Here is a 25,572-nt window from a genome sequence, read left to right as displayed (position 1 = left end):
GACAAGTGATTGGGCCCAGCTCATCACTGCCTTATAATGGAAGGCCTGAATCTTCCATCACAATGGACTGTCCTTTTGTATCAACACCTTGGCCTGCACTCAAGACCATTTTCTCCCTTATAGTCCAGGAGACTCGAGTCTCCTTGAGAACAGGGGTTATGGCTGGTTCCTCACTATATCTCAGTATTCACCAGTTTGGCACCTACAATTAAGTCTTTAAAAAATGCTACTGAATGAATGGATACCCTGACCTCAGAGGCACCCTACCTATATCAGAGATCCTTCTGGACACCAACTCTCCTCTTTACATTCAACTGGATCAGCTTCCTTCCAATTCCTACACTGTGAAACACGTTGGCCCTATGCTGGTTAGACTCTCCTATTTTAACTGGAGCTGGAACTGAGTTTTTTTTTCTTAATCAGGTAAGGCACAAGCTTAAGATTGTTTTCCTGAATTATGGCTGAGTCTTAATAGTGATAATTCCGAAAAAGCTAGTCCTCAAATGCTCTGCATCATTTTCAGAATAATAGAAGTTCGTATTCATTGCTCATTGTTCACTACTACTTGCCAGACACTGTGCTAAGTCTCCTTTAATCCTCCCTGCCACCCTGGAAATATTATTATCCTGCCACATGGAAAATATTATTATCCCCATTTTACAGAGGAGGAAATTGCAGCACAGAGAGGCTAAGTGGTTTGCCTGGGGTCACACCGCTAACAAGTAGATCTGAGATTTTCAAGCTTCTTTCAAAAATGAAATTTGCACTCTTAACAACTAGGGAAAAATTTATAAGCTAACATTCATAATACATCCACATTAGCATAAGGAAATGCATAATCCAATTGGTGAGGTCTTGAAAAATGGGTGTTATTATGGAACTCTCTGTTGTATAATTGGATAGATTTTACTTTCCTTGTCACTCATATTTCCTTTTCAACTCCCAAAATTTTGTCTATTCATAATCTTTACTAGCATATCAGAGCATAGTTAAGAATTTTTTTTGTGTGATTCTAAAGCATTTTATTTTAACAGAAGAACCCAGGAAAACTACAAAGGCTTAGAAAATAGTTCAGATCTTATTAGATTTTAAAGGTCGCATATACAGGCTCTGAAAAGAACCTAAGAGTTCTCATACACAACTGAAATGTATTTGAGATCAAAAGCATTCTGAGTTTTAAAATCTGCTCTATTTACAGAGGGTCTCAGGAACCAAAATAAACTCATCTTCCATAGTTCTTTGAGTGACAGTTCTAAAATGTCCAAAAGACAACATTTTCATTTTTAACGTAACATAAAAGCACACATTCAGATATTTTCTGATTTAAAAAGAAACTTCCCCTAAAAGTGACTGATGCTTCTGATGTTATCTAAAATACATAATACAATACACAAGTAATAGTCTACCTGGAAAACTACAGAATTACAACCCAGGGCACTAACTTGGAATGAGGAAGAATTCCAGATGGAAGTCTTATTGAAAAATAATAAAGCTTTTCTTCAGTAAGATACTTATTTAAAAGAATCTTGGTTCTAACACTTACACTCACTATCACAAGTAGATCGTGAAATATTATACAATTTATGACATATAGAGAATCAGAGAAAGTACTAGCAAATTGCCAAGCAATTTAAGAGAATAAATAGTATTTATTATTATTTATTATAGTACAAGCCCATTTTAACTGGGGAAAATGATTTCCCAACTTGGAAAAGTTAAGAACTCAATTAAAAATCCAGCTTGCAAAAGAGGTTACACATCTATGAATTTGTGAATAGCTTAGGCTTACAAGTCAGTATCCATACTGATACTACAGCATTTATTATTTGTGTATCTTATATGCCTTTTTGGTTAGGAGGTTCTTTGAGGGCACATGACAAGTAGGAAAGTCTGGGCATGGGTCTCACTTTGGAAACTTAGCTGTTGCGCCTTTGGACAAGTCACTTGGTTTCTAGGTTTCGGTTACTTCATTTGTACTCTAGGAGGCAGTAATACTCTTTTACTCTGTCTTTCCTGCCCACCGCCCTCCCCCCCACCCCCCTCCTTCGTGAAGCAATGTATAGCAGAAGAAGGGCATGGACTTTGCAGAGATACAACCAGACAGCTTTCCCTCTACACCTACACCTGCACATGTGAGGTCTGGGATAAGTTCCTTACCTACTCAAGCCTCAGTGTCATCATCTATAAACTTAGAATATCACACCTAGGAAGATGTCATTAGGATTAGAGAAAATATATGTAAACATTTGGCACGTACTAAGCTTTAGTAGCTACTAATGCTTGGGGCCCATTTTGTAAACTGCATTATATATGTAAGGTATTATTCTACGATCTGTTTCTTCAGAAATCATGCGGCTTCTTAGTTGACACACTAACCATAACATTTCTCCCATAGTCTTTATATATGAATATATTTTCTTTTATGGATTGGAAACCCATTGTGATACTGTCCTTGTGAAATTTATTATGAGACTATGAAATTAGCAAACCACCAATGAGGAGATCTCTGATTCTTCCTCCTTTGCTGCATTCTAGTCTATAGTCTGCAATGAGTTTTCAATCTGTTTATTCATATCTTTATAACTCATTCAACAAACACCTGCCAAGGGCTTACTATGTGACAAAATCTATGCTATGAGAGAAGTTAGCCTCTATATTTTATTACAGATGGTTTCATGAAATATTATGACAAATTGCTATCGTAATATAGCAAACTTAGAAAATCTTACAGTTCATGTAACTTATAATGGGAATTAAAAATACGTTTTGACAATGTTACATATTCTCTAGAAAATAATTATATGCAAATTCTTTTCACAAAAGTTACTATACAAATTTAATAGATCCAAAGTGTTTATGAAGATAATCCAAGGAAAGGGATTTAGAAAAGGAAACAACTTTAATATTATCATATCTGTGACTCAGTATTAACTTTCAGAGTAGTTTTTTAAAAGATTTTATTTATTTATTTATTTATTTATTTATTTATTTATTTATTTATTTATTTGAGAGAGCAGGGAGAGGGACAAGCAGACTCCATGCTGAGCACAGCGCCTAATTCGGGCATGGACTTGATATGGGGCTTGATCTCATGACCCCAATATCATGACCTGAACTGAAATCAAGAGTCAAAGGCTTAACCAACTAAGCCACCAAGAATCAGAGTAGATTCTAAAGGGTTTTATATCTAGAATGATTTAAAACTAGGCCACAGTTGGAAGCAATTAAGACATTATTCTTCTGTTTTACTTCATTTTCCTTAAAAGTCATAAGCCATAGGCTATTTCTACTAATGGAAAATAACTGAATTTCACAATACATATAGGTATGTATTTTTGTGATGTTCTAAGACATCTCCTTTAATCATTATAAACACAATTCATCCCAACTATCATTATAAACATAATCCATTTTAACAGAAATTGATTGTTTCCAATGTGTGGCAACAGCAAACTGGAATGATGAAAGTACAAATATAGAAGGGTTTGGCAAACTACTGCTTGTGGACCAAATCCAGCCCAATACTTGCTTTTGTAAATAAAGTTTTATTGGAACACAGCCAGGTCCATATGTTTACACATAATCTATGGATGCTCCTATGGTATGTTGGCAGGCTTGAGTAGTTGTGATAGAAATGGTGTGGCTTACAAAATGTAAAATACTTTCTACCTAATCTTACAGACAAGGTTTGTGAACTCCTGCTTCATAGTAAAGGTAATAAAGAATTTCCATGCCAATTTTGAGTACTGATACAAAAATTAAGAAGGGATTAAAGGAGATATTTAGTTGTATATTTAGTTCCTTTTAGGTTTGCGCCGAATGCTTACTGGACACACCAGAGGTAGGACACATGCTACACATTTGAGTAGACAAATTCACCACATGCAGTCCTTGCTGAGCTAATGGGCTGTGCTGCTCCCCCACTGATACAATAAAAATTCCAAGTGTTGTCCCATCCGTGACAAATGCCCACCAGAATTGCATAATCATCCTTCTTTTTTGGGAGCTGGGGATTTTAGTTTGTCTATTTTTTGTTGTTATTGGAAATATTGTGAGATTCTATAGTTCTGTAAACACTGTAGTTCATTTAATAGAAAATGACCATCATAAGTAAAATAGAAAAAAAGAACTGATTGTTACCTGTATGTTGTTCTTCAATCCAGACTTGCAAATACATGAAGAGGAGCAGCCCTGCTACTCCAAATATGAGCACCGAGAGGAAGACTTGTTTGGGGTTCATGACCATTTCAGATGGCTGCATTTCTCCTCGTTTCTGAAGACCACATGATTTGTTTTTCCATAGAGATTGGATCTTTTGTTCTATTAAGTGCTCATTCCATGAAGTAACCTAGAATTTTTAAAAAATCCACATTGTACCTTGCTCATGATATTTCTTTCCCAATATAGCATAAATAAGCAGAGATCAATGATAATGAAGACGTACGTGAACTGGAATGTTCTAAAGACAAAGACTGTAGGAGATTGTCCCTAGAATGGCAACTTTCTATCATAATGTAAGGAAGATATCATCCCATGGTTAGTAGATAACACCCTCACATTTAATTAGGTACAGTATAGTCAGACTTAAGCCACCCTATATTGGAAAGAGTAAAGTAGGTTCAGGTTATCTTCAAATGATTGTGAGGGGAAATAAGACTATCAGAGTAGACTGTTTAAGGAGTTTTGAAAAACATGTTCCTAGAGTAAAGGGGGAAAAATCACTTCCTGACCGAAAAATACATAAAGTTCAAAAATGGAGAGTTAAATCTATCATTTCTCTCTCGTGTAAAAGTAATAGATTTCTCCAACTGAAAGGGTACATTTAAAATCCTTCCAACGCACAAAAGGATAAATATTAAAAGGTCAGATTTAAAGGGCTTCTCCCACAAGAACATGGCAGTACAGAAGTCAGGCTCCGATTACAGAAATCTACCTCCATAATGAAAGATTTAAAGAAATATTGAAATGACTTTGTTTTAGAACAGTCTCATTTAATGCAATCCTACCCTTTTACTTTTGTAAGCCGCAGCTACATTTGAGAATCTATTGAAAATGCAAACCATCTTGTTAGACAAATATAAACACACACAAAATCTTGCATAAAGAGCAGGATGCTTCAGTACTGTCACTGGAACCCAAGTTAAGAAGCCAGCTTCCCATGAACTGCCACGCAAATACGCAGCAGCCTGCATGGTGAGCTCACATAGTCCAGCTAATGAGGCCAAGGTCACTGCGTTGTATCTAATGCTGGCCAAAGACCTTGGCTCTGTGCTTTGGCCACGGACCACACCCCCTCTTTGGATGAGCTGAATGTTTTCTCCCTGTGAGGACATCCCATCCACTGCTGTGTCTAAAAATGATCTCTTTTTTCTCTAAATATGTCTCAAAAACTTCTGGGAGAATATTGATCTAGCTTTTTTAAGAGGTGCTTGGTGAGATGCAAGGTAAAAGTTAAAAACCTGCTATGAGGAATTTTGGGCTGGTAAAAGGATAAGATTTAGCTGTTCTTGGCAAAACCAATTGGCAAACCAATTTTCATGTAAATGGTGGGCTTGAAAGGTAACCTATGAGATCAGCATCATAAGGAAATGTAGTATGGTGATCACTTGATTAGGAAAAAATTCAGGGGTGCCTGGGTGGCTCAGTTGGTTAAGTATGTGCCTTCATTTTTTTTAAGTGTGTGCCTTCAGCTCAGGTCATGATCCCAGGGTCCTGGCCCAGAGTTGGGCTCCCTGCTAGAGGGGAGTCTGTTTCTCCCTTTCCCTCTGCCCCTCCACCCAACTTGTGCTCTCCTCTCTCAAATAAACAAAATCTCTAAAAATGAAAGAAAAAACAAATCCAGCAAATAGTTAAAAGTGTGTATGTAGAACAACAAAAAGTCATGTTATAAATACATTTTTTCTTTATATTTTTATTATTACCCAGAAGGGGCCCAAGGAATTGCAGTGATTGTCAGTATTAACTGAAGAGCTTTCTAGAATCCACTTGTCTGAATCACCTGAGGAAGGGGTTAGTGTTAATATATTCCTGAGGGCTTTTGAGCATTTCAAGCATTTTCTCCACTTTGCCAGTAGAGTAAGTTTTTAAATAAGTAGAAGAGCTGAGAGTATCGTCATATTGCTATTTGATGGGTGGTGCTTTGCTCTTACATTGATTCAAAACTAGAATCTCATGGGCTTTCCAAACATATGCAACACAGAAGAGTTCCCGAGGGAGATCTGCAATTTGAGGTGTTCCAAGATTGAGTCCCTCAAGGAACTACGAAGAGAAGCCAGCTTTCTCGTCTTGACGCTGCAGTTAAACAATGAACAGACATAATTCCTGGGTGCACAAGAAGATTCAGATAGGAGAAACCAGTTAAACAAAATCCAGTACTAACAGAGAAATAGCTGTTTACAAGAAGAAAGAGACTTTTTACAATCTGTCTACATAATTAAAACTTATCTCAGAAGAAAGAGGATAGAAGAAAATGCATAAATCAGAACAGAGCCACGAACCTGTGGGAATAGTAGATGTGAACGCCAAAAGAGGTACTCCTTGAGGGTTTGCAGAGGAAAATTATTACCTACGACGCTGGAAAGAGATGAAGAATTTGCCCTTCCTTTCTTCAGGAGATGTTGCTCTACTCTGACATATCCTCCTGGGTAAGAAGTCAGGAGAAAACCCATAATTGTTATTATGGCAGATGTGAGTAGGATTGAGTGATTAAAGCCACAAGGCAGAAAGGCAATCTGGTGTAAAACGAAGAGATACGTTTGATTTTCTCCCATCTCAGTCCATTAACCCAACGTTGGCATTAGGAAATGGCTCTCATTAAACAAAGGTGAGGCAGGAGGAGCAGCAGTACTGCTTTAAGCAAACCTGAAGGTCAGTTGTGATGGGAAAACACACCTATTTGGAGATCGTACATCTACCTCTACGCCTGCAGGAAAAGTGCAGACTACTGGAGACTGAAATTACTTGGAATAATGCTATTTTATGTACAAGCATTATACATTTCTACGGTCAGAGGCTTCCTGTATTTCATACAACTCCTTCCTCTCCCCAGTCTAAACACAGTACCTTGAACCTAACCAGTACTCAACAGTGTGCACTGCACTGAACTGAATTTGGAGCTCTAATAACAAAATACAGGTAAATGAACTAGTTTTCTAGTTGTACTTATAAATCCTTAGTCCTAACTTCCAAATTAAATCATGAAAGAGGAATCTATGTGGCTTTGTTAAAAGAAATACATATTTATTTTGATTTGCATATCCTATTGATTTATCCCAAACTAACACAAATAGATATATAAAAACAATGGTTTCACTACATTATCTATTTTCCAACACTTTAGAAATTATCCTTTTAAGATGCTCAACATTAGGGCAGCCCAGGTGGCTCAGGGTTTAGTGCTGCTTCGTCCCAGGGCGTGATCCTGGAGTCCCAGGATCGAGTCCCATGTTGGGCTCCCTGCATGGAGCCTGCTTCTCACTTTGCCTGTGTCTCTGCCTCTCTTTCTCTCTCTCTCTCTCTCTCTGTGTGTGTGTGTGTGTTTCTCTCATGAATGAATGAATAAAATCTTTTTTAAAAAATTGTTAAAAAAAGATGCTCAACATCATTAATCATCAAGGAAATGCAAATCAAAAGCACAATGAGATATCACCTCAAGCCTGTTAGAATGCCCATCATCAAAAAAGACAAGAGATAACAAATGCTGGCATGGATGTGGAGAAAAGGGATCACTTGTACACTATTGGTGGGACAGTAAACTGGTGTAACCACTAATAGAAAATCGCATAGAGGCTCCTCAAACAATTAAAAACAACTACCATGTGATCCTGCAACTCCACTTCTGAGTATTTATCTGGAGGAAATGAAAATACTATGTCAACGAGATACCTGCACCCCCAATTTCGGTGTTACTTACAATAGCCAAGATATGGAAATAACTTCAGCGTCCACCAATGGATGAATGGATGAAGAATATTACTCAGCATATTCTTACTATTCTTAAGGTGCCATGCATATCAAACTTACATGGTGCTGTATGTCAGTTATATCTCAATAAAACTGGGCAAATTATTTTAAATAAGTATGGTTACCAATAGAAGCATTTTAAGACTTTAGTATACTTATCAGATTGAGGCAATTTATTTGTTTTATTTTTTAAAAAATTTTTAAAGATTTATTTGAGTGAGAGACTGTGTCAGTGGGGGGAGGGGAAGAGGGGGAGGGAGAGGGAGAGAGAGAATCTCACATTCACACGGGGCTCAATCTCATGACCCTGAGATCATGGCCTGAGCTGAAACCAAGAGTTGGATGCTTAACTAACTGAGCCACCTGAGTGCCCCTAGAGGCAATTTATTTAAAAGGAAATCATGAGTTGTCCGGTTGGACAGAAGTCTATGATTTTAGGGAGGGAGTTTTGAAATGTAGAGTATGGTTTGGAACAAATTGGCATAAAACATTCTGGCAAAGAACCTCAAAGTCAGGAGATCACCTGTCCTTACCCTCTACCTTAGGAGGACCTCAGTAGTCCCTGTCATTCTCTATCTCTTTCTCATACTCGAGAGAGTAAGAGACCATCAGGGATGAACTTCCTCAATTTACCACCTGCTCTCACAAAGTTTACTACCATCTGTTTCTGCCCATAATTCTATGCCTCAATCACTTCCAGACTACTGTGAAACTCAACTCCATAAATACTATGCCAACCTGGGTCTTTTCCTGAACCTCTTCCTCCAGTGACTTCCTCTATAACTCCTCCAGCGACTGCTCTACTGCTGTCATTCCCAGATGAGCCTGAAGACAGCACTCTGCCCTGGCTGTCTCAGATGCCTCTTTTCCAGACATCTCTCCACCCATAGCTGTCCAGGAAGCCAGAAGATGTGAGGAGGCTCACAAGTTGTGTAGGTTCTGAAAGTTTATAATTCCCTGGGGTTTTACTTTGTTTTGCTTTTTTCCTATTCTACTTACCACCTCTATGAATTTCCTGCTTCTATCTCTTCCTCATTTTTCTTATTGATGTGTAGTTCCCTTTGCATTTTGGATGGCAATTCTTTGTCAGTTATAGACATTATAAAAATCTTTCTTTTTCTTTCCTTCCATCCTCCCCCACTCCCTTCTTCTGCTGGTGGTGTGGTTGTCTTATCATGAAGAGGTTTTAAGTCAAATTTTGTCATATTTTTCCTTCTTGATGTATCAGCTAGAGTCTTGAAAGAAAGCACAGAATATACTCAAGCTCATGAAATTGTGGAGAGGTTAGTAATAGGACAATTTCCAAAGACTGATCAGCATTTTGAGAAACTAACAAAGAATTGAGTAGTTCCCAAGGGTCAGTAACAGCAACCACTCTTAGAAGCCAAGTCAGGAAGTAGACAGGTATTCTTGGAGGGGGTGGAAGGAGAAGGCTGGCTGATGAGAGCTGTCATTTATTGCACAGAGACATAGACAACATGATCTACTGGGTGTTAAGGGAACCAGAAGAATCACTTTTCTATCCTCAATTCTTCCTGGCCTGAGGACCTTGTTAGTGACTCCTGTTTGGCAAACCCTGTTGAAAGCCTATTTGGCAACCACTGTTGAAAGAGGAGATCCTGCCATTTGGGACAACACGGATGAAACTTGAGGACATTCTGCTAAGTGAAAGAAGTCAGACAGAGGACAAATACTGAATGACCTCACTCATATGTGGAATCTAAAAAAGTCCCCTAAGCCCCAAAACTCAGAAAAACTTTTTATGCAGCACATTCTGGTAAGCCTCCCAAATCACAAAGCAGGGTAGGGCATGGTAGAGATGGGAGATATCAATTCTGTGTTCTTTATGAATTTCCCAAGATAATATTCCTTATCCTCAAATATTAAAATTATTCTTCTGTATTTACTTTCAAAAGTTACAAAGTTCTGTTCCTCATATTTAGTACTTGAATCCACCTGGAATTTATTTTATGTACGTTGTAAGGCATCCATTCCATACAGATACCACTTGTCCAACTCTTAATTGAGGTTATCATTTCACTACTGATTTTTTTTTTGTTACACTACTGATTTCTAATGATTTCTTATATTTCAAATTCTTATATGTTTGTTACTGCTTCTAGATACTATTCTGTTCTATTGGTCCAATGTCATATGTTTGTATGAACATCTGGGCCTATCTTGGAGGGATGGAAAATGAATCTGATTACTGATTTAATTTTCTTAATGGTTATTTGTTTATTCATTCTACTTTTTTGAGCCAGCTTTAGAAAATTACATTGCCCACACAATTATCATTTCCTTTGGGTTTCCAAATGTACCAGCATAAAGTTGTTCATGGGATTTTATGATTTTAAAGATCTTTCATAGCCTTAGGTAAGCCACCTCTCCATTCCTAATATTATGTACTTGTGTTTCTTTTCTTTGATCATTCTTGCTAGAGATTTGTCTGTTTTGCTTAAAAGTATATTGCAATTCCTCTCTCTTTTTTTTCTTGGTTTATTTGTTCTGTTTCACTGATCTCTTCTCCTATCTTTATTTCTTTCTTCATTCTACTTCTTTATGGATATCTGTTGGGTTTTCTTTTTAGTCTTTTAATTGAAAATTAATTCATGTATTTTAGAACTTTCTTTTTTATAAAACACATTTACATAAGGCCACGAATTTCCTACAAAACTACTTTAGCAGCAAATTGCATTTTTTTAAAGATTTTTTTATTTTTTATTTATTCATGAGAAACACAGAGCAAGAGAGAGAGAGAGAGAGAGAGAGAGGCAGAGGGAGAAGCAGGCCCCATGCAGGGAGCCCAATGTGGGACTTGATCCCGGGTCTCCAGGATCACACCCTGGGCTGCAGGCGGCACTAAACCACTGTGCCACCAGGGCTGCCTGCAAATTGCATTTTTATGTGTAGTACTTTCATTGTCATTCAGTTCTAAATATTTTGTAATTTAAATTGGTTTTGTCTTTTTTTAACGATTTTTACTTTCTTGTATTTCTTAGAATTTTCCTGAAGTTATCTAATTTTCTCTGTTCCTTTATGCTTTCTCTGAATCCACAGATTTTGTTAGCTAAGCTGTACTTTAAATTAAAAAATAAGACTTTCTTAGCTATGAATTTTTTTTAAGATAATATTTATTTTTTTCATGAGGGACACAGAGAGAGAAGCAGAGACACAGGCAGAGGGAGAAGCAGGCTCTTTGCAGGGAGCCCGATGCAGGACTGGATCCCAGGATCCTGGGATCATGACCCGAGCCAAAGGCAGGTGCTCAACCACTGAGCCACCCAAGCGTCCCAGCTATGAATTTTTCTAATAGTTTATAGTTTTCATAGGAACTTCGGCATGCTTTAAGTAGACACTGAATTATTTCCTCATCCTAATCATGTTTGAGATTTTCTATTTAAGTTCAATTATTTAAAGGAAATATTTATTTATTATCAGTTATTAAATAAATACAATTGTTGGCATTTTATCATCTGTTCAGTGTTAATTTTTGAGTGCTACACCTTCTTAGTTCACTTTCTTTCTTATTGAAATATAGCCTTAAATATTTCTTCTAGTGAATATCTGAGAGTTAAATTATCTTTGATTTTGTATGTACAAAATTATCTTATTTTTGTCCTCATTCTGGAATGATAGTATGGTTAAATACGAATTCAGGTTAAATTATTTTCTCTCAGCACTCTGAAAATTAATAACCATTCTTTTTCTTTTAAGCTATAATCGGGGTTAATTTTTCTGAGCAATTTTTCTAATTTACCAATTTCTCCGTTTTTGTCTATTCCAGTGTTTATTCTATTGTATTTTTTCCATCACTTTTATAGTATCTCAATTTCTCCTTCTCCATATCCATTTATTCTTGTTTCATTTTGTTAGCCAGGATGCAGTAGGAAGTTACTCAAATAGGAGGGCCGAAAGCAGGGAAGGATTGCGTTTCGTTTTACAGAACCAACAGTTCCAACCAAGGAGATGCCCAACTAAGTGTTACATTGATAGCGCCCTGCTAAATGAGCCTGTTTGAGGGGCACCTGGGTGGCTCATTCGATTGAGCATCTGACTTCATTTCAGGTAAGGGTCGTGATGTCAGGGTCGTGGGATTGAACTTGTGTAGTGCTCTGTGGTTGGTGAGGAGTCTGCTTGAGATCCTCTCTCTCCCTTTCTCTCCCCTCTTCCCTGCAGGCATGTGCTCTCTTTCCCTAAAATAATAAATGAATCTTTAAAAAAGAATGAGCCCATTTAGCTGGAATGGAGCTGAAGACCTGTGCAGAAGCTCCCCTAAGTTTCTTGAAGTTACCTTTAGGTCATTATAATACTAAGTATGGGCAAGTTTTCTGCCATTTTCTGAACATGTGACGTAGGTATTAGCATGTTGACCTGCTCGGCATGCACAATTGAACTAAAGTGTTTGTGTTTATTCAGTGTCTGTTCTCTAATACACTGAATAAAAGCTCCCTGTATTAACCCCATGTAGAGACAGTGCTTTGAAAGCAATCTCCTAGTCACCATACTTAGAACAAATAATAAAAAGTTCTTTCCTTTCAACATTTCTTTGGGTTGTGTTCAATTTGGTGCACCCAAGTGGTGAACCTCTCTCGAGTTTGGCTACATATTTTCTCTGCTTTTCTAGTTTGTGAGATTGTTATTTAAAATAAAAATATATATATGTTTGGTCTTCCTCCCTGTTTCTCACATAGGGCTGCTAAAATCCTTGACATTTCCTCAGTGATAAGTGATAAAGGTGTCTTGTTATGTTAACAAGGTGACTTGGTCAAATAAGGATGGATGCTGGTTGCCAAGAGAACTAACCTTGATAGGGAGTTGAGACTTTCAGTCTCAACCCTTGACCTCTGGGGAGAGGTGAGGTGCTGGAGGTTGAATCAACCACTGGTGGCCAATGATCTAATCAGTCATTCCTATGCAATATTAGAAGCTTTCATAAAACCCAAACCCACAGGGTTCAAAGAACTTTCAGGTTGGTGAACCAGAATGCATCCATATTAATGTGATACATTCCAGTTCTGTTGGGACAAAAGTTCTTGAGCTTGGGACACTTTTTTGCCTTATGTAATTCATCTGGCCATTCATCTATATCTGTTATAATATTCTTTTATAATAAACCAGGAATCTAGTAAGTAAAATGTTTCCCTGAGTTCTGTCAGCCTCTCTAGCAAACTAATGGAATCTGAGGAGGGGGTTGTGGCATCCTCCAATCTACAGCCAGTTGGTCAGAAGCAAGGTGACAATCTGGACTTGTGACTGACATCTGAAATGCAAGACGGGGGTAGTGGGGTGGTGGTGGTGTGGATAGCAGGAGGGAGAAATCTTGTCAGACTGAGCCCTTAATTTGTGGGATCTGATGCTATCTCCAGGTAGATGGTGTTATAACTGAGTTAAATTTATGTGATGCCTGGTTAGTGTTCATGGAGAACTGGAGAACTGCTTGGTGGTATTGGATAAATCACACCTACCAGAAAGTTTTATACACTTTTACTAGAAACTATCCTTTACTATGAATATTTTATATGTATTTTAAAGTTTTTGTCAGACCATACAAAAACTTAAATTTTGCTTGTAATTTTGCTCATAAATGTCTTAGCATTAGATTTATTCATGATCTTGGAATGCTTATGAATAAGCTCATGAATAAGCTCATTTAGGATGGAAGAGTTTTTAAATTTTTATTTCCCTTTTTCTCTCTTTCCCCATCTTCTGCCTCTCTGTGCCATTCCTTCCTTATCAAGTAATTCTGCAGTGGCCTCCAAGTTGTACCTTGGGCTCCTATCCAGAGCTAAGGTTCATCATTGTAGGCTTAGTGTTTCTGACCTAGGGTGACACTGGGGCTATTGTAAACCAGTCAATGAACCTAGCTACTAGTTCCCACATGGGAGCTAAACTCCCAGACAGCCCAGCAGCTTCCATACTCAAAGCCTAACTGACTCATAATTTCTGCCTATTTCACCAGTTTTGTTTTTTTACTTCTGTTTATGATATTGAGTATGGTTTAATGTTTTTCTTTTTTTTTTAATTCATCTTCCACTGGCCTGAATGGACTAGGATACTAAAACATTAACAGATGTCCTTTTCTTGACCAGAAATCCCATGTAAACTTTTCAGACTTAATTTTATCTGTAAAGATGGGACAGTGAAATCTGTACTATGCATCTGACAGTTTTAGAATATATTAAGTTAAACAGAATATGTGATCTTTTAGAAAAGTATAGATAAAGTGTAAAATTATAAAGCATTTTGCCTATCTGGTTTAAGGAAATTAAAGTTTTCATTTGCTAGGTATTGTGGGCATATAAACTCTTAAAAAATATATTGGCTTTATCAACCATAGTGAGATTAGAGTGTGGTATGTAGTCAAAGGATATTTTGTCAATTATGGACAGTGTTTTACTTAAAGGGAAAAAATGTAGATAGCACTCACCTTATTTAGTTATTGTAAATGCATTATCAGTCATAATACCATAAATCTTGACTGAATTACTCTTAATTGAATGAGAAATGTGAAAATTATTTATATTTATTACTTAATGTTTTTACTATTTTGGATGTTAAATAACTTAATCCATTTTATTATTGTGCAAATTCTGAAATTCTATAGGCAATTTCTATATATGTTCACTCAATCCTCAAGCAATTTTTAAAGCTATGGTTTTGAAATAATTTTAGACTCACATAAAAGTTGCAAAGATAGATTCCCTACCTACCCTTTACTCAACTTCCTCCAACGATACCATTTTACATAACCATAGAACAATTTGTCAAAGCCAAGAGCTTGACCACAGTACATGTGGAAGGCAGACTAATGCCCCCTTCCCCAAAGAGTCATCCCCTCCTCACTGGAGCCTGCAAATATATTATCCTACCTAGTGATGGGGAATTAATGCAGATGGAATGAAGGTTTTGCTAATCAACTGATCTTAATTTAGGGAGACTATTCTGGATTACCTGGGTGGGCCCAATGTAATCACAAGGGTCCTTAAAAGTGTAAGAGGGGAGCAACAGAGGAAGTCAGAGTGCTGTGATGTGAGAAGAACTCAACCAGTTCAGTTAGCTTTGGAGATGGTGGAGATGGAGGAAGGAACCATGAGCCAAGGAATGCAGGTGGCCTCAAAAGGACAAGAAAGAAAATGAATCCTCCCTGGAGACTCCAGGAAGGAACATGGACCTGCGGACACCCTGACTTAGTCTGTCACACTTCTGAACAAAGAACTGCAAGATCATACATCTGTGCTGTTCGAACCACTCAGCTAAGATCTGCTAGGATCTGTTAAAGCTGCAAAGAAAATACAGTACAATACATTATAAAGTAACATTTTAAAAGGAGACAGTTTGTGAAATTGCTATGAATGGGTAAAATAATACTGATCTTTTCAAATATTTTTCACGTGGTTTCTTAAGCATAGTGTTTTTTGGTCTATTTCTGTGATGGCACAATTGTTCAATTTTTTTGTTCTGTTTTGTCATGCAGAACACAGAAACATATTCCTTTACTAGACACTAATTTATAGGTGCTTCCTTATGTATTCTGTTACTTTGATTTCCTGTATAATTTATTTAACGGGTACCTTCCACTTTTAGCTGTTGTAATTAAAATTTAATTATAATTAAAGTTTTTAACAAGACAAGGCTTTGCCCTTATATTCTTTGTTTTAGATGAAGTAGTTTTAAACTCACATTTTATATCCTCGTGTTCAGTGCAAAGTTGTTCGTCTGCTTTTAGGCAAATAATAGTCTATCTTTATAGACTACACGAGACTAAAAGTAAAAGCCCTCGCAAACATTTAACACAAACATTTGTGTTGGGGGGGAGACCCCTTATAGAGATTATTGTTAAATGAATTATTCATCTCATCCCTTATGTTTACTTGTTCCCTATTCTAATGTGTTAAATACAGAGAACACAACAATGTTATATTTTACATTTGTTTAAGCATTGTCACCAGAATTTGTAGCATGCCAGCCAGGAGTCATCAGGATCACATTAAGTAACACAGAGATGGCCAAATTCTACTTTATCAAAGGGATCTATGAAGATAGAGGAAGGCCTGGAAAAGTTCTCTGGAGTCCTGGGATTTGGCCAAGGTGGTACAAGAACATGGCAATTTGAGTGGTCATGTCTGAGACGATTTGAAGCAGTCATCGGCAAGGGCTTATATCAGATAAGGTGACGGAGTTAGCAAGTCCAATGAAACAACTGGGTGTTAGTTATTAAGAGTAGTTAATAATGTAACCTAAGGAGTGCTACATGAGAGATGGCTTCCAGTTCACAACTGAAATCAACTGTGGTATAAGTAACAGAAATGGGTAGGAAACAAGTAAGAAGCAGAATTAAAGAATAAAGTGGGTGGTGTGGTGCCTCCCTAATGTTCCTTCTGGTTGTCTGTATGGAAGCCACACCATTTAGGACAGAGTCCTCACCTCCAGCTCCAGTGATGGGCCCGAAATAGTGTAAACCTAACAGGAAATTAATCCTAAACTCCTCGTCAAAACAGTTGGTTCAGGAATGGCCTGCTGTATTAGTTTCCTGGGGCTGCCATAACAAATTATTACAAACTTGGTGGCTTAAAACAAAAGAAATTTATTCTCTCATGGTTCTGGAAGCTGGAAATCCAAAATCAAGGTGTAGTCAGGGCCATAATCCCCCTGGAGGCTCTAGGGGAGAATACCTCCTTGCTGCTTCTGGCTTCTGGTGGCTCCAACCTGTTTCCACTTTCACACAGCCACAGCCTTCTCTGTGTGTTTTATAAGGATACTTGTCATTGGATTTAGGGCCTGCCCAGATAAACCAGAATGAGTTTATCTTGAGATCCTTAATTTAGTTACACCATCAAAGACCTTTTTTCCAGATCCGATCCCAGGTTCTGGGAGTTAGGTAACCCAGGGGGTGAGCTACGCAGAACAAAACTTTGGTTGGCTGGTCATGGGAGGTGATATTTTTCTCTCGCCATGAATGTGACTAGGAAAGCACATAGTTCATGCTGTTGCTGGAAGCCTCTGGCTTCTCTGATGGAAGCTGGCCTGAAGAACAAGGCAGCACAAAGGAAGGCAACCTGACACCTGTAGAGAAAACAGAAAACTCTGACTGGCCCCTGACTGCGTTCACTTGATCTCTGTATTTGTAAATTAGGAGAGCCAATAGATTTCCTTTATTTTTCAATCTATTACAAAGCAAGTCTAAGTACAGTAAGAGAACTAAGTAATCAGCTATATTTTGAGTGTAACAATTTTTGCAGGATATTCAGAAATAAATGGAAATAAAAGTACTAACATTTATTTATTCAACAGTTATTATATGCTAGGCACTATTCTAAGCATTGATTATTTAATTTAATTTTCATAATAATCCTTTTATCTTTCCATACAAGAAATCTGCAGGACAAGTTTATGTAACCATACAGTCTGATGCAGAGTTCAGTGAGAGATGAGGTGAGAGGTGCAGGTTGAGACACACCACAGCCTTGATGTCAACTATGGTGATCACACTTGTCCTGTGGACATAGAAGAACATAAGACAGGTCTGAAGGGAGTGGAATGATCAGGCTTGCACTTTGGGAAGATCACTTTATGTGAAGACTGGACCAATAGGCCATTGGCCAAGAAATCCCTAGAACGGAATTGGACTGGGTTATATTCCATTCCAAAAATCCTCTTTTTGTTTATGAACATCCTCTAGTCTTTCATTACTGGAGGCAGTTTACTATAGCCTAAGTTAAGTATGTAGTTACTTTCTTTGTTTTGTTTTTGTTGTTTTTGTATTTTTTAATTTAAATTCAATTTGCCAACATATAGTAGTATAACATCCAGGGCTCATCTTATCACATGCCCTCCTTAATGCCCATCACTCAGTTACCCCATCCCCCCACCCACCTCCCCTTCTGCAAACCTTTGTTTTCCAGAATTAGGAGTCTCTCATGGTTTGTCTCCCTCTCTAATTCTTCCTCACTCAGTTTCCCTCCTTTCCCTTACAGTCCCCTTTCACTATTTCTTATATTCTGCATGAGTGAAGCCATATAATAACTGTCTTTCTCTGATTTGCCTATTTCATTCAGCATAATACCCTCCAGTTCCATCCAAGTAGAAGTAAATGATAGGTATTCATCTTTTCTGATAGTCGAGCAATATTCCATTGTGTATATATTCACATCTTCTTTAACCATTCATCTGTCAAAGTATGTAGTTACTTTGTATTACATACAAAATATATACTATCCTACATCCATACTATGTTATTATGTAGTGTGTGGTAGTTAAGTAGGAAGATTCTAGAGCCTGAACGCCTGGGTGCAAATCACAGTTTGAGGATTTCCTAGTTCTGTGATGCAGCTTATTATGTAACCTTTGTGTGCCTCAGTTTCCCCACATCTAAATTGGGGTAATAAAAATACCTACCATGTGAGGTTGCTGTGAAATAACTTAATATGTGCAAAATATTTAGAAGGATCCTTGGCCCATAGAAGCAATATTAAGATGTTAATATCTTTACAGTCTGTGTGCCCAGCATGGAAACACATGTACTATACCTAATCTACAGGTATCTGTTGAAAGATTGGGTATTTTTACTTTAAAAGGCAGTCTGTTTTTGCTGTTAGGTTCAGTCTTTCAATTCCAGCCAATTCAATCCTACAAATATACATCCATTAGGTTCAAATACAATCATGGCCCTGTATTTAGTGCCAGACACTGTATGCAAATCCAAAATGTGTAAGATTCAATCTCTGATCTTTATCAGAGAATATCTGAACCTATTTACTCATAATTTGTACAAGTTCGTTCTGGTAGAGCCTTCAAGAACAACTCATAACAAATCTGTTCTCCTTTACATGACAGACTTTCCAATTATTGAAAACAATTATCCTGTCTACTCTTAATCTTTTTTACTCCAGGATAAACAATAAATAAATACACACAATTCCTACAGCCATTCCTTACAGGACAGGGTTTAGGAGCATTCAATCAATTTAATCATCCTCCTCCAGACGTATCTGAGTTTGTTAATGCTTTTCTTTAAATGCAGGGCTCAGAAGTAGATACAATAATCTGAACATGATTGAATAGATGGATAATGTTATGAGGATTTGTACCATAAAAATAATAGCTAAACTTGAGTGCATCCACAGATAAAATGGGAGAATAAAACAGGTTATAGGTTAGAGCCTTAGGGATTTCCTTTAGTCCAAATAAAAGTGGAATAGAAAGATCTTCTAAAACAAATTTTAAAGAAAGGATTGTGAAATAAATGCCATAGGGAGTATGCAATTATAAAGACAAGATATTATTATATGGTAAGCAATAAATAAAGAATATTCATTTAATAAATACACTTAAGGAAAAGATTTAAAAAAGAACAGGGACAAGCATTAACTATGAAATACAGTCCTCCCTGAAAGTGGAAAAAGTTGAGACCAGAAAAGATGATCCGGTCAATGTGGAAATTACTGAGAAAAGATAAAAAAGGACCAAAGGATTTTGAGGAGAAAAAGTACAAAATGAGAATTTACTATTCTAATCATTGTTTTCAAATGTCAGAAGAGAACAAGACTTCAGTACACAGTAGGGAAGGATAGTTGTTATACATACAAATGTTATTCATAAATCCTTGAATAATAATGAACAACACCCTTAAATAATAATGAAGTACTTTGGGTATTATGTAAATAAGCCATATATGCTAATTTTTTTCTCTTTCAATGACAGCAAGACATGAGTTTTTCATGTTGATGAACAGAGTTGCTTTTCAAGGAGACAGTCCAATGTATACAGGAAGTACATAATCTAGTGAGTTTGGAGGGTCATTATAACTGGAAAAGTGATATAATCCAAAAGTAGGATAATGCAAGAGAGAGAGAGAAAACAAAGCAGGGGGGAGGGGGGAAGGAAAGTGAGAGAATTTTAAGAGCTCCATGGTGACATATCTACTCTCCAAAACCTCAAAAATCTCAAAAAAAAAAAAAAAAAAAAAGGCAAACAAAACCTGGTAGTATTTAATTAAGAGGCAAGAGGCAATAGAACATTAGGAAGGCATTTTAATCTTTCCATTTATTTCTTATGAGTAGTGGTGGTTACAACTAGTATGTTAGCTACAACTTGAAACGGGTACGTTAAACTGGTTTTCAAGTGTTAGTTTTTATAGTAAAATAGCAATATTTCCACTTAACTAACATCAAATAGTTAAGACTACTTCTAGCACAAAAATTCTTGTAATAAATAATTTAGACAAAAGTTTGGCATTGCTCTATATTCAACAAAATGTAGATAGATTTTCTTTTTTAAAAGATTTATTTATTTGAGGAGGGAGGAGCTGCAGTGGAGGGAAAGGACAAATAGACTCTCGCTGAGTGCAGAGCCCAAGAGAGGACTCAATCTCAGGACTCTGAGCCAAAACCAAGAGTTGGATGGACACTTAACCAACTGTACCACCCAGGCGCCCGTAGACATATTTTTAAGTAAGTATTTTTATGGTAAGACAATAAAACACAGATAAATACTACTGTTACTAGTTGCCAACTAGGCAAAGTGTCTTTTATATATCATCATGTTACTGCCATATATTACATTTCTAAATCCCCCCTTCTGCTCATCATAGTAACAATGAAATCCCTGTAAAGGTATCGTATTTGTAAATTATCCTGCTTCTGTACGTCAGATATATTGGGTAGTTATTTCTGTTAATGATTAATTAGGTTAGACAGTCAATATCTATTTGGAAGATTGATTTTTTTCTTCATTGTATATTATCTGGACATCTGATGTGTTCCTTTTGTACAACGTCTCTTATAGAACGGATAATACTCCTTCTATAGAATAGGAAAATTCAATGGTTAACATAAAGCCTTCTAAAACACTGGAAATAGATGTATATTTTAAAAGGAATATGATTTGTTTCTTACAGATAGTAAAGTTTGTAAGCCAAGCACTCATGGCTAGCTCCAAGCAATCTCATGCAAATATTTATTAAATTCTCCTATGTGCTCCCTCTCTCTCTCCTCTTGTTTCACATTCTAGCCCATCTGTGCTTATTAGCCTGCAACCATTTAATAGAAAAATAACATGAAAAAAACCAGCAGAGGTGCTAATCTACAAATCTTGCTTTAAAAAAGGAAAATAAATCTGCAAAAATATCTACTGATGAAAATCATATAGTAGGCTGGTAAGGCATTTTCAGAGAACACACCACAAAAATAGTGCTCATATTACAATATCAAAGTGACTGCCTAAGGTAGTTATTGAAATAAGTACAGATACGTTGGGAAGCCTGAAATGATGCCAACAAAGCAAAGCAGGAATTATATATAACTGAAAATTAGCATTCCATAAAAAAGCAGGAAATACAACAAAACATGTAAAAAAATTGTGAAAAAATATTATGAAACCTCAAGGATAGTACAAAATTATGAATAATTTGTGCTGCTTTTAATGCTATTATTGTACTGGTTGGTTTTAATTAATTTAGTTAATTAGTCAAGGAGGAGGATGTCTACATAAATAAGGGCAGACTGGACTCATGTATATTCCCTCTTCAAATTCCTCTAAAATAAAAGCAAAGAAACTAGAAACAAAATATCTACAAAGACAGATAAAGAAAGAGAAGATAATTACAAAGCAGAGAAAAAAATAAATTTTTAGAAAAATGACATGCAGAAAGCCGAGGCTAACTTAAAAAATCATAAATGCTGAGGTCAATATGTTTTCATAGATACTAACAAGAAATAAAGTGCTATGTGTTATAAAACCCAGGAAAGGTGCACTAAGTTTCCTGGAAGAGGAAAGGCAAGAATGAAGGTAATAGATAACCAGAAGAGAAGCAAAGTAAAGAACAGGGGAAAAAACATAAAACAACAACAAATTCAAATGAACTATATTTTATATCCTTAGATAAATAAGAAAACAGTACCATCAAAACTAGACAGGACTCCATATTTAATAAAAAGAAAAGAAACCAGAGAGAAAGGGGAAGGAAAGAAAAAAGAAAACTCTTCTAAATGAAAAATATAGCCAAAATGAAAACCCAACCTACAGGTTAGAAGATAGGTTAGGATACCTTCTTGGAAGGCAGAGTAAAAGGACAAAGAGATGGGAAATTGGACAGGAAAAAGAAAAGCCAGGAAAGATGATTCATCTACAAGATTCAACAACTGAATAAAGGAGTTCCAGACCGAACTAGGAAAACAAAATGAAGGAGACTATTAGTGATGTATTTCAAGAAAATTTCAGGGAACTTAAGGACATGAATTTACAGATTTAAAGGGATCATTGAGTACCTTAGCACAATGGATATGAAATAAGCATATCAAGGAAGATCATACTGACATTTCAGAATGCTAGGAATAAAGAAAAGATTCCATGTGTTGTCAGAGAGAAACAAATGGGTCATATCCAGGGGATCAGGAATCAGAATTATGTCAGATCTGGAACAATGGAATCCAGAATAAGGCAATGGAACAAGAATGTCTTAAAAATTCTCAAGGAAAATCATTTTCGTTTAAAATTCTTAAATGCTATCAAATTCTATAAAAGTCTCAATCAAAGGTGTGGATAGAACAAATATTTTCAGACAAATTTAAAAAAAAATTTACCTCTCCAAAAACTGTAGGAGGACTTGATGAAGCAAGGGAGTAAGATAAGAAGAGGAAATGGGATACAGAAAGCTGTAGATCAGAAAAGAAGAAAGATAACATGAGAGAAATTTCTGGTTAGTAGTGAAAGAATAAAAGTTGTGGAACAGGTGTAGAGGGTAAGCAGTTCAAACTAGAGCAGAACAGAGACTTGGGAGAAACTTTTTGTAAATACCATCAGATTAGCTGATTTGTCTGAACATCTAAGAGGATATTTAAGTAATGATGAAGACTTTGATCAAATCAGTGATAACTTAGAACATTAAGCAAATGAAAGAGCAAGACACTATTAACTTCAGGGAAAACAGAAAATGTAGGAAAGGAAAAAATAAATTGAACTGCATGGGTAGGCTATGGATAGCATACACACAATCATGATAAAGAAAGCACTGAATACATATCTAAATAAAATGCTATCACTACATTGTGAGGATAGAATGGTTGGGAAGTCAAGGATCAATATGTGTCATAAAATGAGGAAGGAAAAAGGAGTAGGATAAACTCTTTGATCACAATGGAAAGTAAATGGAAAAAGCCTAAAATTCAAATACCAAGTTCTAACATGTAGATATTGTTTAAAGACAAGGAAGTAATTACCAAAATATGGAAGTTCATATGACTTATAATAGGCAGAACCAGAATCCAAATTTAGTTTGTCTGTCGCCAAATTACATTCTTTCTACTAACCTTAAGTGTACCCCTCAAATACAGTGATGCCAAAATTGTGAGATTCATTAAAATTTGCTCAAAAAGAGCTCATTTACTTTTTTATTACCAAAAGTTACTGAAAATCAGAGTTGACTAAATAAAGTGAAAACCTAAATAAGATATAAGGAGCTATTTGTCTTAAGAAAATATCACCTTTACAACACAGATACTTTTATATCATTTAACCACATCTCAGGAACTCATAAAAGTGGATGTCAAAGCTGAAATATAATGATCATGTATTAATCAGTTGTCCAGGCAAACACAGAGGACTTCCTTTTTATGGCTACACTATTTCCTTCTTGCTATTGCAAAATATGTCCTCTGTATTCCTAACCATTTCGTGCCACTGACCTGTTGACCATTCTGAAAGGTATCACCTCTCTGGTTCCTATGGTGATGGTTGCTTATTTAACCTTTAATAACCTCGCCCATTTCTGTTTTTTCTTTCTTAGAGTTCTATGTTCTTTTCTCTGTTCAGTCCCCCATGAAACGATCTAATCTCTGTAAAGAAGAAAAGGTAACTCATGCTCCAGTTCTAATAGAACTCTCTTTTGCTCTCACATTTTTAAATGTCTACTGGATATTTCCATTACATATTCTACCATTTCTAACACTTCTTAACTGTTCCAAATTTCTTATAATGACAAACAAAGCCCTTTCTGATGTAGCTCTTGATTACTGCCTTAGTTTTATCACACATACCTGGATCTCAGACTTTACTCTTAAGGTGGGATAAATTATTTAAATTCTTAATAACTAACTGCATTCATTTTTGCCCCTGGGCACATGAACGTTCTCTCCTTTCATTTTAAAATCTTCTGCCTACCTCAAGCTGGTCCTTGTCTGTTCTTTAGGACTCATCTTTGAAGTGATGTTCATACCAAACACAATGCCATAGACATGGTGAGTGGAATACAAAGATGCGTTGAATAAATGAACAAAAACTCTTGGGTAGGTAACTTATCTCTAGATAATCTCTTTAATTTATCAGTCTTTATTAAATACTGCTGATTAAGTAATTTTCCTTTGCTTAAAAACACATTAGATCTGGGGCAGCCCAGGTGGCTCAGCAATTTAGCGCCACCTTCAACCCACTGCCTGACCTGGAGACCCAGGATGGAGTCCCACATCGGGCTCCCTGCATGGACCCTGCTTTTCCCTCTGCCTGTGTCTCTGCCTCTCTCTCTCTCTCTCTCTCTCTCTGTGTGTGTGTGTGTGTGTGTGTCTCATAAATAAATAAATAAATAAAATCTTTAAATAAAAACCCATTGGATCTTTTTTTTTTATTGTTGTTTATTGTTTTATTGTTGATCTAAAATGGAAAACTCTTCTGTCTGCCTTTTAGGCTCTACATAAGGTGGTCACTATACCTCTACTGCCTCCCTAACAGAAAGCCTCCTTTCTAGCATACTGATTCCTGAGCACCCCATGCCCATTAGTACACCAAGCAGGTTGGTTTTTCTCTTTATGATATCTATCCTGGAACTTTCTTCCTTTCTAATCTCTATCCTATAGGATAGTAGTTCAAGGCTAACTTCTTTCATAAAGCCTTTGAACTACTCTAGCCCATATTGATGATAATAACAACATTTTAGTAATTTATCAAATGTATTTTGAGAATCTGTTATTTGACAGACATTGTTTAGATATTGGGACATAAAAGTAAGCTGGAGAAAAGCAAGAAAATAAGTTAAAACAAATTAAAAATATGATTTTAAATTAAAAATATGATTACAAAGTGCGAGAAATGCTAAAAGCAAGGGGCAAGTTAGAGAATTGCTGGGTGTAAGCCGTGAGTTAAATATGCAAGTCAAGATCTTTAAGGCAGACAGAATTCTAAGCTTAAGTCCAATAGGCCCACACCTACATAATTCCCTCCCCTTATGTGGAAATAAGATCTGTAATTTGCTTCTAATGGATAGCATGTGAAAAATGTAGACATTTTATAGAATTAATGTCCTAAATCAGTTGCCTTGAATTAATTAGAAGAAAGATTATTTCAATCATGAGAAAGAAGGAAATCCCACCACTTGTGACAACATAGATGAACCTAGAGGACATCATGCTAAGTGAAAGAAGCCAGACCAAGAAAGCCGAATACTATACGATCTCCTTACACAAGGAATCTAAAAAAAGACAAAAACAAAAACAAAAAAAACAAAACAAAAACAAACAAAACCCAAAACAAAAAAACAAAACAAAAAAAAAAAGAACTCATAGAAACAGAGAATGGTGGCTACCAGAGGCCAGGAAGTTGGGAAAATAGAGAGTTGCTAGT

General features: G+C 36.4%; 1 protein-coding gene and 1 long non-coding RNA gene across 10 annotated transcripts in view; one reads left to right on the top strand and one right to left on the bottom strand.

The window, feature by feature from the left end:
• CHST9 (carbohydrate sulfotransferase 9) overlaps positions 1-25,572 on the bottom strand; it is a 234,385-nt gene that overhangs the window by 189,697 nt on the left and 19,116 nt on the right. The window contains exons 1-2 of one of the 2 annotated variants that reach the window (XM_038543613.1): positions 5,007-5,148; positions 4,141-4,348 (exon numbers count right to left, since the gene is read on the bottom strand). In XM_038543613.1, coding sequence (XP_038399541.1) covers positions 4,141-4,348; positions 5,007-5,063 — 265 coding nt within the window. In that variant the 5' untranslated portion in view covers positions 5,064-5,148. Of the gene's footprint in view, positions 1-4,140; positions 4,349-5,006; positions 5,149-25,572 lie in introns of those variants that run through there. The other variant, XM_038543614.1, reaches the window with a different exon arrangement.
• LOC111096787 lies at positions 14-24,354 on the top strand. Of its 8 annotated transcripts, none has more exons than XR_005362534.1 (7): positions 14-423; positions 4,164-4,536; positions 5,024-5,193; positions 8,731-8,894; positions 11,839-12,030; positions 20,245-20,414; positions 24,149-24,163. It is a non-coding gene; the product is annotated as an uncharacterized LOC111096787 (long non-coding RNA). The 8 variants fall into 8 exon arrangements; XR_005362536.1 differs by lacking the exon at positions 5,024-5,193 and adding an exon at positions 24,340-24,354 and having other exon boundaries at positions 15-423; positions 24,149-24,245; XR_005362538.1 differs by lacking the exons at positions 5,024-5,193; positions 8,731-8,894 and having other exon boundaries at positions 17-423.

This window comes from Canis lupus, chromosome 7, assembly GCF_011100685.1.
Source record: "Canis lupus familiaris isolate Mischka breed German Shepherd chromosome 7, alternate assembly UU_Cfam_GSD_1.0, whole genome shotgun sequence".
Classification (NCBI taxonomy): domain Eukaryota; kingdom Metazoa; phylum Chordata; class Mammalia; order Carnivora; family Canidae; genus Canis; species Canis lupus.
The sequence above is the reverse complement of the archived record's forward strand: the minus strand, read 5'-3'. Positions and strand labels throughout refer to the sequence as shown.